Source organism: Falco naumanni, chromosome 13, assembly GCF_017639655.2.
Source record: "Falco naumanni isolate bFalNau1 chromosome 13, bFalNau1.pat, whole genome shotgun sequence".
NCBI lineage: Eukaryota > Metazoa > Chordata > Aves > Falconiformes > Falconidae > Falco > Falco naumanni.
In genome coordinates, this window is record NC_054066.1 from 28,211,013 (window position 1) to 28,228,348 (window position 17,336).

The following is a 17,336-nucleotide window of genomic DNA, read 5'->3' on the forward strand; positions in this document are numbered from 1 at the left end:
GAGGCTGCTGCTTTTGATTCTTAAGGGTCAGGGATAAATCCAGCAGGACCTCAGCATGTAACAGTGACTTAACTGCCAGGAGCAAATGCCCTAAACTAAGGGCAAAGCAAAGGTGCCAGCCAGATCCTAAAAGCAGACACTTTCGTCTTTTCTGGATTCAATATAAGTCAACTGGGCTTCGTCCAGACCCTAATCTCCCTTCAAGCTCTGTTTTTATCTGTGAGATAGCCATGCCTGCACTGGACTAAAGAGATTCATAAAGCTGCATGTCATCAGCATATTGTTGGCATCGAAGCCCATGTTATCTTGTTGTGTCCCCTAAGGGCTGTATGTAGATGCTAAGAAGGAACAGAAGAAAGGGGGGATGGAAGTAAACAAATAAGAAACCCCCCACAACCAGCCAACTTGCCCCTTGCTGACACACTCTTCTGCCAACTAAAGAAAGGGTTGTCAGGAGCAGTTTCTAATATATTTACAAGGCAGCTACACATGAGTATTTTCCAGCTCCGCTTACTAATAAACAAACCACCACCTGTTCAGTCTGACTCCAGGATCACTGCAAGTCAGGCAGAGACAACCAAGATAGCGTACCTGATCTAAAACGGTCAGGTACCGAAAGAGGCCTCTGGTGAAGGAGTGTTAGGTCAAGGAAAAAAAAAAAAATATGACCCTAAGCCTTTCAATTGAGAAAGTCAATCTTGTGTTCTGGAAAGACCCACTTGGTTTATTACAACAGAAAAAAAGTAACGAAGAATAGTCTATAACTAGTGGAATGAAACTACTTCACAAACAGGTAACAACGTATGAACTATTATACTTCCAAAAACAACAAATTTGGAATATCTTTAGGAGGAGGAGCAAGAAAAAGTGAGCTTAATTGGATGGGTTTTGTCTGTTTTAATAAGGAAGGTACCTTTGGATCTGCACATACACTGGTTTTGTATTCACGGAGGAGGAAAAGTGGTTTGGGTTTTTTGGTGGTGGTGTAGTTTTGGGTTTTTTCCTTTAAATGCAAGTGAAAATATTGCCCCATCTTCCAAAATTCAGAGCAAACTTTGCTATAAAATTCCAACCTAGAATTGACTACCCACTGGATTCAAACACTTATAGCTTTCTGCCATAATATGGAAGAGCTCTATCTGCAAACAACTGCAACAAACAGTAAATTACTACAAATGCACCTTTTCTCATAAGAATGTGAACGAGACTGGAGATCTCGAGACCGTGACCTTGACCTTGACTTCCTTCCAGACTTTTTACGGCTGTATGTTCTGCTGTCTGAGGAGCTACTTGAAGATGAACGCCTGCGGTGTTTCTTTTTCCTTCTGCTTCTGTTTTCTTCTTCTGTGTCCGAGGAACGACGTCCCATTTTTAAACTATGTAAAAACAAAAATTCTAAACTGTAAGGAAGTCCCAGATCTACATTATGCTGTTATATATATATATACACATAATAAAATACATAGTGTCTGCTCGTATATAAACAAACATATCTATACCATTTGGAAAGTCATCAGGTGGATAGAAAATTTTGTTTTCATGCAAAAATAAAAATCAAGATTTTAACACAAGACATCAGCAAATTCACGTTACCAAGTACCTTGACATTTACACTGTCAGGAAAGTTGAAATAATTTATTATGGTATCAACTATTTGTTGCAAATTTTCACAACCATTTAAATAGATAAATGCACTGATGAAGTAATTTCTACATCAGAACACATTTTCATTTTTATTTTTGCCTTAGATGTTAATTTTTTCAGAAATGTGGGAAGTAACATATAAGATACTTATAACATCTGGTATTTCACTTTAAAGATGCTATGCAATTACTAGTACAGCATCTTTACCATGTCAAATTTACAATTATAAATTAAGATCCATAATACTTACACAATCAATAGAATGCAGACTATCAGCTACTGATGTGACTCACTTTGCACATTTTTAGGTTGTGCAATTAAAATAATGTACATCTTTGTCCTATTTGTCATAATTAAAATTGTCAAGAAAATTCAAGGAAATTATTTTTATATTAATTTAAGCTAGAGTTTGGTTCTCAGTTTAGACCTTTATTATAAAATCAGACCTATAAATACTAAATTCCAGAAATGTTTCTTGATTGCCACTGTGCTTACTTGGACAAAGTTTACAGACTTTGATAACAGATTTGAGAGAAAAAAAAGAAAAACACCAAACATGGGTTTGGGGAACCCCACCATTTATTAATTGTTGCAAAGAATATCATCTTCATTTGCAACTCCCAAGAGATCAGTTTCCTTGCTTCACAATTAAAGAATTGCTGTATTTCTTGACTACCCAGGCTGTAAGAAGTGCATAAAGTTTTAAAACTATTTTTATGTCCCAGCAGTAACAGCCCCATCCACCCAAGACTTCAACACCTCTCTTCTCACACTCTTCAGCTAACGGTTAGTAACAACCCCTCTTCCCAGCAACAAAGTTATTTCAAGGCTCCCTACCTACTTCTGCACTGGGAAAACAAGTAGTCGTAATCCTTTAACATTCCTATCAACAGCTAGATCACAGATATATTTTATATCACGGATAGGTTTTCCCACAATATCACCTGTCTTTAACCCACACTGAAATATTCCAGGTCCTTGCGTTTCTAGCATAAACAGGTTGAACTTGGTTCATTTTCTGCATACAAACTTTTGCCCTTCCTCACACCTTTTATCACCTAGGCAGCTGATCCTAATGTCCAGGGTAGAGACTGAAAACAGGAGATAAATTCACCATCAAGTACGTTTATGCTTAAATTCACAAAATGTTTACACGCAAATACAAGTCTTGATTACGCAAGGCCTTTCAGTCAAAATACACTATTGAGAGTAAAAAAACAACAACAGGCGTTTAGTTCCATAGAAAAAGTATCTTAAACTTACTTTTTCATCCTCAAGTTCCCAAGGCAGCTCAAGCTGTTTTGCACGCAATCATACTGGCTACAGCCCTGTATCTAAGCTCCCAGGCAGGTGTGGGACTTGCAAAGTCCATGCGCCATGACCAACTTCCCCAAGGGAGCCTTTCAGGTAGCTACATTCAAAGTACAATAAATATACAGACAACGCTGTCTTTGACACAATTTGAAGACTATGTCAGAGAGGCAGGTTTGCTTGTCAAACTGAGACGTGTTCCTTCCACGCTGCTGAAGCTCGTCCCAAGGACTGCCAGAGTCCTGGAGCACAGGCAAGGACGCTGCAGCAAGCGCCAGCCAAGAGCCAAAGGGCCATCTTCCTGGAACGTGCCAAGTTCTTGGACCTGGCATCTACTTCAAGGAGAGTTTCCGTATTTTACCCAACAGTTGTTTAATGCAAAATACAAGACAGTCCCTTAAGTATCTGGACTTTCCTTGATGTTCACTAGAGTTCACTCACTGCCACAATCAAAACAGTAGCTACGTAAACTCATTCCTATGTAGCCAAATCTCTGTGGATTGCAGACAGCTCTTCGGCAGGCAACTCTGAGCGATCAGTTCCACTCCTGCAGCCAGGAGTGCCTACAAATTAGCCATTACTAAGCTTTGCTGCAGTAAATCCCTCTATATATTTACTTCACTTCTCAGTAGTTCCCATTTTCAGCACTGTAGAACTGGTCCTTCAGCCTACAATCTAAACAAAGCATTTTTTAAATATTCAACTTAAAACAGCAAATCTCCATGCACCTAAACCAGCAAAATTTTAGGAGGATGAACTGCTATGCAAGAGATTATTTTTTTTAAAATGAAGTTATTTCTGCCATCTTATTAAAGTTATTCCAAAGAGATTCTGAAAGAGAGAGGCAGTACTTTACAGACTATTTTACCTGATTCAAGGAACTACGACTTTAATTTACAATTCTGCAGAGGAATGCCAATTTATATCAACACACCATCTTGTGCAGTCATTTTATTTTTTCCCCTCCGTTGTAATAAAAGATTTACAGAGCTCCAAGGTATAACAGTTATTGAACAAGTAAAATAAGGGTCTTCAAATATATACTGATAGAACAATCTTCAAATGAACATGAACCTGAATCTCAAACTTAACGTTAAGTAGAACTGCCCAGAAAGATGAAACTACAATGCACAGATTTTAAAGTTAAAAGCTGACAGACCACAGCTCATGACAGCAAGATTAACAAAAAAGACGAGAGAAACAAAGAGCAGAAAAAACTTTTCTGCTGAGATACTTGCCACTTGATGTGGATATCATTATGAGCCAGAACACTACACTTCAATGTATATATCACCTGTTGTTTTACTTCCTTTTTTTTTTTTTGCCATCAGCTTTCTTCCCCATTTGCACATTTAACTGGATCAAGCAGCACACAAAACTAGTGAAACATACTATGTAAATCACAATTTTGTGTCTTCAGGACCAAAGAAGAACTGCATGCCATGGCCCTTCTGTATTACAGGGCAAGCCCTACAGCATATGTGCACGTACTTGAGCCTCAGGAGCTCCAAGAGCACTGGGTTTACTGGACAAGAGCTACAGGACAAGGGCACATGGGCGACTGATGCCCTGCCCGTTGTAGAGTTTCCACTGGAAAAGAGGTTGCCAGAAACAGACTGTTGATCCTGGAACAATTTTTGCAGCTGAGTCCTAGTAGCCCTCTCCTACAAGGATACCTTGGAAGTACACAGGCGACAGACAACTTTGACAGGCACTACCTTTCACTGGGGTCTTTAAGACCATCCCTTCAGTACATGACACACATTTTCCTGCAAGGACACCTCATATAAACACAGCACTTGAGAGCAGTCAACCATCAAGACCTGTAACAGGTCAGTATTCTTCCTAACTACTGCCTACTCCCTCCATATCCCTGAAGAGACCTGGGAAAAGGGATTGCCAGCACTGATTGATCACACCAGCAGAAGCCTGATGGATGGAAGAGTTGTTCTGGTGAGTCAGCAGCAGTCCATACAAGATTTCCACACACAGGACTGTAAAATAGCACCTACAGATTGCAGAGGAAAACTAAGATCACTCAGAGAACCTTATTTAGCAAAACAACGAGGGAAGGAAGAAAAGACAAACCGAAAAAAAAATGAGAGCCATTCCACAGTATCATGTGCTGAATCTCATGGGGTTTTCCTACCTGTTTCCATACAAAGGCTACAGATCCACCACAAAGCCTTGTGCCAGAGAGTTAACAGTGATGTAAGCACTGTTTGGCCTTATAGCTATGGGGTGTCCCATTTTCAGGGCTCTTTACCCTTACAGCTTAGGCAGAAGCATTAAGCCATAGGTATTGGCAATAGGAGACATGCTTCTACCAACCCCTCTTTATGTGCAGGCACTGTGGAAGATATAGCTTCCAATGCCTGGCAAGACTCAGGAGGCTTTTATCCTGACTAGAGAGCAATACTAGGAGGAGGAGGAAGGAAAAGTGCCTTAACAAGCACCAGCAGCAAATTAACGATTTCAGATGAACCTAGAACCTGGGTTACATCTCAGGAGCTCATGGGAACACAGACTCCTGCCCATCACATCAGTGAGGCTCATTCTCTTCCACCATCCCGCCCCAACCTTCCCCCACGTGATCCTCAACCACTCAGCATATTCCCTCACCCACTCTGAATTTAGATCAAACTATTCCGGTCAAACAGCAAAGAAACACTGAGAACTCAGAAGGTGCTGTCTCAAGATACAAAAATCCACAGTAGCTACATGAAAACTCATGCTGAAGCCTGAACTGGAACATATAATCACCAAATTAATTGGCTACTTAATTATTTTTGAAGGTTCTAGTGAATGTCCGTGAGCTTCAACATTCTGAACACTTGCAGTTTGTGTGAAATTGAGCAGCCTTTCAGTAGAACGACTAACAGCTGGGCCTGATAAATTTTAAGTCCTCATTCCAGAGCACAGGCATGCTGGAGGATCTAAAAGACAGGTCTCCAGGCCTTTGTTTTTTTAATAGGTAATTTTCATTTAAGTCTTTCTGAAAACCGATGCTGCAACTCTGGCTGAAATGAAAACAAAGTACATACTTTCACACAGGTGTTTTTCCAAGACAAACCAACATCAAAAATTTCAAACCAACTATTTGTATTTGGCAAAATTATAAACAGTGCTATCAAGTTCACCTGTGAACAGCTAAGTAACCTCCCACCCTGCATTTAAAAATGTAAAGAAAACATAGATGGCATAGGAAACAGACAGACTTCCCTGGAAAATCTATTCCAAGAGAGTAAGGTATACTTTAAAATGTGGTAAGAAGCATACACTCAAGATTGAACAAGGTCAGATCAATATTTCAGGGATGTTGAGGAATTATTTCCAGCATACAATACCTGATTTTTCAAACATGAGTTTCAAACTATTACTGTATTTACTGTAGGTTGTAAGAAAATAACATCCTTTGGTTGGTTTTAATCAGAGGCTGTTATCCAGCAAACATTACTGCAGCAGACTACATCTTGAGCACAGCATCCAATTAAACAATACAATCTTCAGTTACCATAATCAGCCAGAAGTGATGACAACAAAATAACCTCCACATTTGTTAAATATCAAATCCAAATGATTTAGGTTTGTTAGTTACCAAGAGGCTTTGATTATAACTGGCTTGCAATAATCACTAACCACCTGCTCTGTTTATGTAGCATCTCTACAAACAAGATCCTTTAAGAAATTATAACCATTTAGAAGGGTGTTGATGGAAAATATACCGCAACCATCTCAGAATCCCCTTCTTTCCTGCTGAACTGTGCGAGTCCATCTACAGGAGAGAATCAACAAGTCAGGATGAGATGCTACTTGAGCTTCAGCCAGGAAATAAGGCTAATGGAAGTAAAATTTACACCAAGTCCTCAACAAACATGCTCACTAGTAAGAGTTGCAGTGTTACTAATGGCAGCCCTGCTCCCCAAAGAAGGGAAACCACAAACAGGCAGAGGGCAGAAGTCAGTCAATCTGGGTGCATGCAGATCAATGAGTGCCTTTGTATCTACCTCCACCAAGCTTGTAGTTAAGTGGAAACTGCCCCTGCTCTCCAATTCAGAAAAACCGCTCTCAGTAGAGGAAGAGATTTGTTTAGAAAGGACAATATGGTGGCCGTTCTTATAAGGGCAGCAACCTGAATCATCACCCTTGATTCTTACATACTTATTCAATGGTGCCTCTTTCCCTTAGCCAAGTTTCCAGATCACTACAGGAAATCCCAGCGACCAAGCTACCATAACTGGTTACATCAGAAGAAAAGTCCACAGATCAAAGAATCACGGGAACTGTTACTTACTTACAATCTCTCCCCTAGACACCAGAATCCACACACACCAAACACAGCAGAACACTGGTTCCTGATCACATAAAAGATGTCCCCTTTGATGATTACATTAACGGTATTTTTCAAAATCAATAAAATTTAACTTGGAAGAAAGTCTACCTGAACGCAAAACCACGAATGAACACTTTATTTATAATAACAACAGTCCTTAATTCAGCTTCAAATCTTTAGATTTCAAAGTGTGGGGAAAACTAGGCTCAAGGAGACAATGCACGTGCATCCAGGACACCAACAGCAGAGGATGGAATGCAGATCTCAAACTCCAGTATGATGCTCACCTAACTAAGAGACCGCCTCTACAAGCCACCTTTTGCTCAATAATTCTTAATTCTACAAACTGGCCTTCCACCACATAATTTTCTGAACCTGAATACAGTGAGAACTAAAAAACATTCCTATTTTAGATCAACCCAAATTCACTAAGGGCATCAATTAATCAGCATTTCTTCTAAGTAACCAACTTTCAGAACACGCTTACAGATCAGCTACATTTATCTGAACTTTACAATGCAGCTTTTGGGTTTTGTTTGTTTGTTTTTTTTAATCAAGTTCTAAATACCTTCCTCCCTCAGGGGGTACAGGATCATGCTCAACATGAAACAACATGTCTAGATTTTGTCCAAAATCATTAGAACACATAAACTGTTCAAAAAATGTTTCCTTCATGGCAGAGGGGGGAGCAGCACTAGCTATATTTGGCTGAAATATACAAGGAAAATGACTGCTGCGAGGAGCAGTGCGTCAGGTGCAGAAAAACCCAATCACACACCTTCTTTACCCATGCTTTCACAGACAAGAGGTGGGAAAATAAGATTATACACGAATGATTCCCTCTTATCTTATGAATCAAAAATATAAAGTGAATTCCAAGGGCTGATACCAAGGACAGTAACATCCATCACAGATACTGTGTGCTCCCCACTCACGCCAGCTGGGCCCCGCTAGATCAAACAGAAACTAGAAAAGCCAGGGAAGAAAGCAGCTCCCAGGGCTCCCGCCCGTCTCCACCAGGAAACCCGAACAGAGTCTGGAGCCCCGGGCCCGGCTGGGCTCCCCGGCCGGCTACTGGCCGCCGAGCCTTGCCCGCAGCCCCCCACGGCACCGGGCAGCCGCGTCCCTCCCCGGCGCAGCCCCCGCGGCCGGGGGGGACCCGCAGTCTGTGCAGGCCTGAGGCCGCAGGACCCGTCGGCCAAGCCCCGCAGCCCGCCGGGAGCCCGCCCTGGGGCTCCGCCGCAGCCCCGGGAAGCCAGGCCGCGGCTCGGCACGGCCACACCGGGCAGGCCCAGCCCGGCGCGGCCCCACGCCGCCGTTCCCACCCCCGACCCTGACGCCGGCCCCGGGCCACAACCGGGTCCCGTGCGGCCCTGGGCAGCGAGCAGCAGGCCGCAGGGCCCGCCCAGCCCCCGCGGCGATGGCCCGCGGCGCACTGCCGTACCCCTGCCGGGGGTGGGCTCGCCGCCCGGCCCCGCCACGTTACCTGAGCGGCGGAGCAGTCAGGCTGGGCCGGGCCGCGGGAGCGCAGGCGGCGGCGGCGGGCCGCGGCTGCCGGTTTGAGCTCAGCGCCTTCCTGGGCGCCGGGCAGGCAGCAGCAAGCCAGCGCCGAGCTCATCCAGGCGGCCAGGCAGCGCCGCCGAGCGCCGAGGAATCGATGTAGCGCGCTCGCCGCCCCGGCGGGGCGAGCCCCCCACGCGTGATGGGCAGCGAGGGGCGCAGGGCCGGTCCTGGTCTGCCCGCGGGTGGCTGCAGCCGCCCACGTCGCGCTGCTCCACACCGGGCGCAGCGCGGTGACAAGCCACAACGACTTACCGGCACGTTGCTGTAGCACGCCGCCGTCCGCCTCCCCCGTGGGTGACGGGCTGCGCGGCGGGGCGAGGCGCGGGACGGCGGCGCGGGGGCTTCCTCGTTTCAGCACGAAGTGACTAACGAGGGTCGGTGCTTCCTGGCCCCGACGGCCGCCCCCGTGGCCGAAGGGGCCGTTCCCCCCGCGGCGTGGGCAGCGCGACGGGGCCGGACGAGCCCCCGGCGCGGGGTGAGCGTGCCCCGGGCCGAGCTCAGCCTCCGCCGGGCGACCGCGAGAAACGCGAGGGAACGCGTTGATAACCGTTACACTTAGCGCTGTCTTTGGGCGGATTTGGTTAGTTTAACGCGAGTTTCCGAGCACGCGCTCCCCGCCACGGGAACCGCGAAATGTTGCGGGAGGATAATCGAAACGTGAGGATGGAGGAGCCGCTGGCCATCACCTCCCCGGCAGGGCTGTCCCCGTGGGGACCCGCGTGTCCGACCCCCGCCTTCCCCCCCCCCCGGGACCGAGACTGCCTCGCGGGGCGGAGCGGGGCCAAGCGGGACCGGGTCACGGGCGGCGGGACCGGCTTTGCCGCCCGAAACGGAGCCACGGGAACTGGTTGCCGATCGCGGCTGCGGCGTGTATAATTGGATCTGAAGAAATGCTAATTCCATCCTCGATACCATTACCTGCTCGAGTAAATAAACGCTCTTTTATGTAAAGTCATCTTTCCAGAGGTCAAATGAGAAATCAATACATACGCAAGAGTTAAACAATTTTGAATAATTTATTAGGGTTCTAGCAAAGGTGTAAAAGAGACGGCTTCTGTCAACAAAAGTACTCTCTTAATGGGATTTAAACAACAAAGGAAAAACAATATTAGCAATAAATAGCGTAATTCGCTCTAATCTGATGCCTCAATTCGCCGTATGAGAAAACGTTAATGATACGGCTGTATTTGTCACTGTCAATTAGCCGGTAATTTATTTGCTGGATTTGGGCGTCCACGGAGGAACTTTTCCGGCTCCCCCGGGGCCGGTCCCACGCTGCCGCCGCTCCGCGCACCGGGCCGGCTCCCGGCGGGGTGTGGGGGAGCGCCCCTCGCCTCTGGCCCCGCGGGGCTGCGCGGGGGGCGGCTCCGCACCCCCCGAGTCCCGCGGGGCGGTGCGCGGGTGCGGAGCCTGCGCACCCCCCTCCGCTCCTCCCGCCTTGGCCACTCCCCCGCAGCTCCGGCCCCTCTCCCGCGCCGCGCTCGCCCGGGACCTGGCGCACGGGCCCGCGCCTAATTAAATTAATTAGGGCGCAGCGCGCGGAGGGCGGCGGGCGGGCGGGCTGGCGGTGCCCTGTCCGCAGAGCCCCGCGGCGGGCGGCGCGGTCGGGCGGCGGAGAAGGGGTCCATTCAGAGCTCCGAGGGGAGGTAATTCGCCGGGAACAAGGGGCAGGCGTTGCAAAGTATAAATAGTGCCACTTCAATCGCGGCGTCGCTATCAGACCCCGAGAGCCCTACACGTCGGGCGGCACGGCACGGCGCGGCTGGGCTCGGCTGGGCTCGGCACGGCCCGGGGCGCCGCCGCCACCCCGCCCCGTGGATGCCCGCCCGGGGAGCCGGGGCAGCGCGCCCCTGAGCCGCGGCCATGGAGGAGCTGACGGCGTTTGTCTCCAAGTCGTTTGATCCCAAAGCGAAGGAGAAGAAGGAGCTCATCACCTACCGCGAGGTGCTGGAGAGCGGGCCCCTGCGCGCCGGCGGACCGCGGGAGAGCGGCGGTACCGCGGCCGAACCGGGCCGAGACGACGCGGGCAGTCCCGCGGCGCGGGCGGGCGGCGGGCCGTCGCCGCCGCGGGAGCCCGACGCCGCCGCCGCCGCCGACAGAGCCGCCGAGGCGGCCACCCCCAAGCTCAGCGACGGTAACGGCGGCACCGGGCAGTCCCCCTGCTTCCCGTCCCTTTCCCCTCCTTCCCCCCGTCGGGCTCGGGAGGCGCGGAGCGGCGGCGGGAGCGGGCGGTGGCCGCGCACCGGGCGAGGCAGACCGCGGTCGCGGGTGGAAGGGGCTCGGCAGCGGCCGCGTTCGTGGGGAGGCTGCGACAGGCGCCCACGGGCGGCTTTCCGCCCGCTCCCAATTGCGGGGAATACGCGGCCAGCCTCCAAGTTTATATTAAAATATTTAAAGAAGCGTTTAAGTTGTTGGCAGCGCGAGCGGGTCCCAGTCAGCATCCCGCGGGAAGCCGCACTGCCAACGGGGGCACGCGGGCCCGGTGGTTCTCCCGCGAGTCTCGGCTCCACGGACACGTGTGGGGCCGGGCTGTGCTGCCGGCGCTCGGCCCAAGCTCCGCGCGGCTTCCGCGCCCAGGCCCTGCCGGGCGCCTTTCTCTCCCAAACGCCCCGTGGTTTTTCCGCGCCTTTTCCGCGCCGGGGCGATGGCCGCGGGGCCGGGGCCGTTCTCGGCGGCTGCGGGGAGGCGGCCGGGCCGCGCCGGCGGACCAACAGCGCGGGGGGCTCCGCGCCCGCCTGCGGGGCAGGGCCAGTGCCTGTCGCTGCGCGGGGACCCGCGGTGGACAGCCGCCCTTTTGTTCGGGCGAGCGGTGCCGGCGGAGCGCGACGCGGCTGGAGCATCCCCGCAAAGGGGCTAATAAACAAATCCGCGCTAAGGAGCGGCGGTGGGCGGGCAGGGCCGGGCGCGGGGGGTTCCGCAGGGGTCCCGCGTCGCTGGCAGAAAATTAAAACAACAAAATCAAAAAAACCTAGGAGAGAGCGGGCTCGGCCGCGGGGCGCGGAGGGGCCGCGCTGCTTGGTGGAGCGCACCGGGGACCTGTTGCTGCGCTTCTCCCGGGCGGGCAGCGGGGTCAGAGGCGCCCCCACCGCGGGCCGGTACCCCGCCCCCGCCTCCCCCCCCCCCCCCCCCCCCCCCCCCCCCCCGCTGCGGGTGGCCGCCGGGCCCCGTTCCCCGCCGCCAGTCGCTACCGGAGCCGAGCGCCGGGGCCCGGAAAGGCAGCGGCCGAGGCGGGCCTAACGCGGCCGGGGAGCACAGGCCCCGGGGAGCGGCGGGGGCTTCTTCCCCGTGTCCCCCACCCCGGGTGCCGGTGCGGCGGAGGGGAGCTGCGGGCCAGGGGGGCGAGGCCGGTAGTCTCGCTGCCTCCCTGCAGCCTCCCGTCCCGGCCGCCCCGCCTGTCTGAGTGCCCGTGTCGTGCCCAGTCTCCCCAGAGCTGAAGGAGCGCAAGGAGGATGCGAAAGCGATGGAAGACGAAGGGCAGACGAAAATCAAGCAGAGGAGGAGCCGGACGAATTTCACCCTGGAGCAGCTGAACGAGCTGGAAAGGCTTTTCGACGAGACCCACTACCCGGACGCCTTCATGCGGGAGGAGCTGAGCCAGCGGCTGGGGCTGTCCGAGGCCAGGGTGCAGGTAGCCGGGGCTGCGCGGGGATGCGCAGGCTGCGCGGGACCAGCTCGGGTAAAGCCCGATCGTGCCCAGTCCCCGCCGCTCCTGACACGGGTTGGCAGAGCCCCCGCGCCGAATTGCACTCAGCGAATCTAAAAAGCCACCCTCCCCGGGCTGTCCCCTGATTTGCCCCCTCGCAAGTCCCCTGCCCCTCGCTCTGTCGCGTTTTATTTCATGTCCGCGTTTATTTCATCCCTCTCTCGGCGAGAGCTACAATGGCTATTTTGTTGGCGTGGGCTGCGGTCCCTCTCCGGGCTGCTCCTGGCTCAGGGCTCACCGGGCGGACGTACCAATTAACTTTATAGATGCAGTGACCGTAAACTAAATTAGGAACTGCTAAACGCAAAAAGAAAAAAAAAAAATTTACAGGCCGTTTCTCTTCGTAGTTGTTAAATCTTGAGGGAAGCGGCACGAAAACTGAGCGGAGTGCACAGACAGGCTTTGTTCAGGTTTATGAAATAAAAAGTCTGGGATAAAACCAGGCTATTTTAAGTGTTCTCCTGTAGCGAGAAGCCACAGCTTCCTTTGATTTAACCTGCGCGTTTAACCTCGGGCTGCCCTTCCAAAGTTTTTCAAAATCGGTTCCTGGGCTGGTTGCTGCGAGTTTTCTTGGGATGAGATGAAGAAGTGAGGAGGGGTCCGGGCTCTGCCCGGCCGGGGAGGAAGGTAACTCCTCAGATGCGAACAAATGTAGCTGCTCCGGTGTATTTCCGTCGTGATAATAAAAGAAAAGAAAATGATGGTCATTATTTATTTGAACACATGGAGTAGTTTTAGGCCCCGAACATCTGCAGCTGTTAGAAAGTACTGCTGTAACAGATACTCCCCCTCAATCTTTGTGCTCGTAGGCCACCATCTGCACCCAACTATGCGTGCAATCCTTGTGGGGTTTCCCTGCATCTTTGTAGTAGGGACAGAAACAGAGCTGTCGCGATGGACCGAGAAAGTAATAATAAGCAGCTTTTGTAATTAAAAAAAAAAAAAGCAAACAAAAAAAACCCCAACACCCAAGCCAAAACCAAGAGGCTTCGTTTTCCCGCTTCCCCGTTTTTCCGCCGAGGCAGGCGGCCAGTTATGCCCAGCAAATCTTAACAAAACCAAACAAAGTTGCTGGGCTTCAACTTGGGTATGAAAAATGTAAAAGGGAGGTGCTTCCTTCTGCTGGCTGTTTGCTCGACAAAGAACGCGGCGGCTGCGGCGCATAATCCGCGCTCCCATTATGCCAAATCTCAGGGTGCATAATAACTTTTGGAGATTTACATAGATTTAAACCCGTTCCCTTTTAAATCGTTCCGAAAAACGCTTTGCAATAATATTTTGCCTCGCATCTGCACTAATTTGTAAATTATGGAATGTGCATTTCCACGGGAGGCTGAGGACGAACATGGCTGTTGGGCAGATTTTGCTTAGCTGAAGTAAATGGCAGAGTGGGGGAAATTCACATTTGTATTTGTCTCTTCACGTAAGACCTTAAAAATAATTTTGTTTTTGTTTTTTTTGTTTATTTGTTTGTTGGCGGTGGGGAAAGGATTGCTTGGTCGCTGTGGCTTCTGAGATGCGGTGCAGAGGTCTGTCTTTAAACAGGAATGTTTTAAGACGCACTCTCCCTCCCTCCTTCCCTCCCTCCCCTCTCCTCTAAACCAGTAGAACTTTATTCTGGTAATTTATTTCAACAATTCCATTTCCAATATTAAAAGTATGTTCTTGTCTAACGTGCAGCAGCCCTTTCTGTGGAAGCAAATTAGATTATCATGATAATGAGACAATTATTCCGCTTCTGTGCTACACTCCACTGCACAGAGGAACAGAGAAATTCTAAACTTCTTTGTAGCGAAGCTTTTATGACAGTAATTACCCACCTCCCCCTGAAGAAAAAAAAAAAAAAAAAAAAAAAAAAAGACTCGTTAAACTCTGGTGTTTAGTATTTCTTGAAGATAAAGCTAATCAATTTATTTATTAATGAGCACGATCTTCTCAGGCCTGACGGTGCAAACATCAAACCCCGTTATCGCCAGTTAGTATTAAATATCAGGGGGCGATTTAGGTCTTTGGGGACCCTGATGCAGAAAGACGAAGCCCGGGCTCAGGCAGTAGTGTCTCTGGAGCGAGCACTCTGCGGATGCCGGTTTTCTCTATATTTTCTTTTTTTTATTTCCCTTTGCCTTTTGCGTTTTGGAGCTCAGGAGCGAGGGCTGCCCGAGAGGAGGGAGCCCAGCCCGTGCAGCGGTCAAGTTTCTTTGTCTGCCGCTTGTTTTTCTTTTTTAATTGTCGCTGGGTTTAGAATTTTTTTTTTTTTTTTTTTGCCACGGCGGTGGCAGCGCGCCCGTGACACCCGTGTGTGTGTCGTGTGTGTCTGTGTCGTCCCCCTCTCCACCCCCCCCCCGCTTCTCCCCGCAGGTCTGGTTCCAGAACCGAAGAGCCAAATGCCGAAAGCAAGAAAACCAGCTCCACAAAGGTAGAGGAGAGGGGTGCCGCGGGTGGGTCGACCGCGCGTGGGGGGGCTCTCCGCGCTGACTTCCTGCCGCTGCCTCCCGCAGGGGTGCTGATCGGCGCCGCCAGCCAGTTCGAAGCCTGCCGCGTGGCCCCATACGTGAACGTGGGCGCGCTGCGGATGCCCTTCCAGCAGGCAAGTGGGCGGCGGGACGCGAGTGGGTGGGCGGCGGGGCCACGCGGGTGGGTCGCTGCCACGCACTGCCCTTGTCCCGGCAGGTTCAGGCGCAGCTGCAGCTGGACAGCGCCGTGGCCCACGCGCATCACCACCTCCACCCGCACCTGGCCCACGCACCCTACATGATGTTCCCCGCTCCCCCCTTCGGGCTACCGCTGGCCACCCTGGCCGAGTCCGCCTCCGCCGCCTCCGTGGTGGCGGCCGCCGCCGCCGCCAAGACCACCAGCAAGAACTCCAGCATCGCCGACCTCCGCCTCAAGGCCAAGAAACACGCCGCCGCCCTGGGGCTGTGACCGGCCCGCCAGCGGGGGCTTTTTTTTTTTTTAAATAAAAAGGGGGAAAAAAGGAAAAAAATAATAATAAAAAAAAAGACGAGGGAGAGGAGAAACTGACGGGAGATATATACTTATTTAAAGAATTAGAGGAACTAGACGCGCAGCTGGGAAGTTCACAGGTTTTGAAACTGACCTTTTTCTGCGAAGTTCACTTTAATACAAGAAATTTGATAAGAGAGGCGGGCCTCCTTTCACGTTGCATCAGATACTTGAGTTTAACAACCATGTCTGGAATAGCGACAAAAAGAAGAGAGAAAGACGACGACGAAGAGGGGGAAAAAAAAGTTTTAAAAAAAGACAATGATTTCTCTGCGAATTTCTAATGGGAAACTGTCCGGGATACTTCCTCCAGCAGCATTCCGGGTTGCATGTATTTGTATTTCATTGATGGAGTCCTTTGATTCACTTGCACTTCACCCTCATCTTTAGTAGAAAAAACAAAACAAAACAAACAAACTGGGTTTGGCTGGGTTCTTTCTCTTTTAATCTTGGAGGGAAGCAGAAAGAGAGAGGGAGATCAAGCACTACCTTTTCCACTCTTAAATCTTTGTTGGTCGTTTGCTGTCCCACCTCTGAAATAAAAGGGAGCGGAAAGCATCAGGACAGCGGAGCGTGCCTCCCTTTGCCGGGTCTCTCTTGTCCTGAGGGCAAAAACAAAAGGAAAAAAAGAAGGAAAAAAAAAAAAGTATTTAATTCCCAACCACCACTTTACACAGCGGCGAATTCCAATAAGAGATACTGGGTACATGTAAAATATGTTGATACACACGAACAAAGTTTATTTTGGCTATAACTTGTGAATTGATAGTTGACTGTCAAACATTTACATTTTATCTCATAAAGGTGTATCTATTCACGTAATCTTGTGATTTTTTTCCTATTTTTTTTTAATTTTTATTTGAAAGACGTATAGCTATTTAACCTGGGGTACCTTGCAGTCGGTGATTGTTATCCCAGTTTGTCATCAGACCCTCACGCTTATTGCCAAGAGAGAGGGAAAGCTCTTCTACGCGAACTTTGGTATGGACGGGCTTTGTATCTATTTGTTCTCCATGAAAACAAAATTATTTATATTGACCATATTTTTTCTAGTGTATTTTAAGTTATTTAAAAAAAAGAAAAAAAAAGAAAACAAGATGCTGTTATTTCATTACATTTGTTGTCAGTACAATATATTTTGTTTCACTCAGGTTTGCTTCACCTTTTTTAATCCATTTTCGACGTCACGATTCTCAATAAGTGCCAAGTAATGAATTTAAGACACTTTGCGACCTATTGACTGAAAAGAGTAACGTTTCGGCGGACGGTTTCACGTCACCTCTGGTACTGTTAATATTAAATCATCGGTGATATTCTTTCTTTTCTGTGTTGACATCTTCTGTAGAGCTCGCACGTTTCTTTCTGCTCCGTAGATATCGCGACAGGCAGATAGCGCCCAGCACGGCGCGGAAGCACCGCTCACCTCCGCGCATCTTTTCGTTACCACTTTATATGAGTTTTCCTGAGTGTTCGGCTTCGCAAAACTGAACGCGGCGTTTTGGTTTGGCTTCCTTTGGAAGGAAAAATAGACCGGTGGAAGTTTATAGCAATTGTGTCTTTACAAGTTCTGTCAAGTTCCCTCAGGTAATAAAATCGAGGAAAGCGTCATGGCTCCCGGTATCTTCCACGGAGGGAACGGGGGGGTCGCGCCGCACCGCCCCGGCACCGCCCGCCGCGCTGCCCCCGCCCGCTCCGCCGCCCCGGCTCTGCCCGCTGCGCTGCTGCCCGGGGCTCCGCGGGCGCCGGTGTGAGGGGCAAGGCGCCCAGCATGGGGGTCCC

At 50.0% G+C, this 17,336-nt stretch overlaps 2 protein-coding genes across 2 annotated transcripts in view; one reads left to right on the forward strand and one right to left on the reverse strand.

Annotated features, from left to right (window-relative positions):
* Positions 1-8,892, reverse strand: part of RSRC1 (arginine and serine rich coiled-coil 1) — a 170,195-nt gene extending 161,303 nt beyond the window's left edge. Inside the window, exons 1-2 of the mRNA XM_040613202.1 lie at positions 8,775-8,892; positions 1,182-1,376 (exon numbers count right to left, since the gene is read on the reverse strand). Of these exons, the coding sequence (XP_040469136.1) occupies positions 1,182-1,369 (188 nt within the window). The 5' untranslated portion in view covers positions 1,370-1,376; positions 8,775-8,892. The remainder of the gene's footprint in view (positions 1-1,181; positions 1,377-8,774) is intronic.
* Positions 8,893-10,453: 1,561 nt separating this feature from the next.
* SHOX2 (short stature homeobox 2) lies at positions 10,454-17,084 on the forward strand. The gene is made up of 5 exons (XM_040612441.1): positions 10,454-10,985; positions 12,271-12,479; positions 14,913-14,970; positions 15,053-15,145; positions 15,193-17,084. The coding sequence occupies exons 1-5, from the start codon at positions 10,715-10,717 to the stop codon at positions 15,474-15,476; spliced, it is 915 nt and encodes a 304-aa protein (XP_040468375.1). The 5' UTR covers positions 10,454-10,714; the 3' UTR covers positions 15,477-17,084.
* Positions 17,085-17,336: the final 252 nt, after the last annotated feature.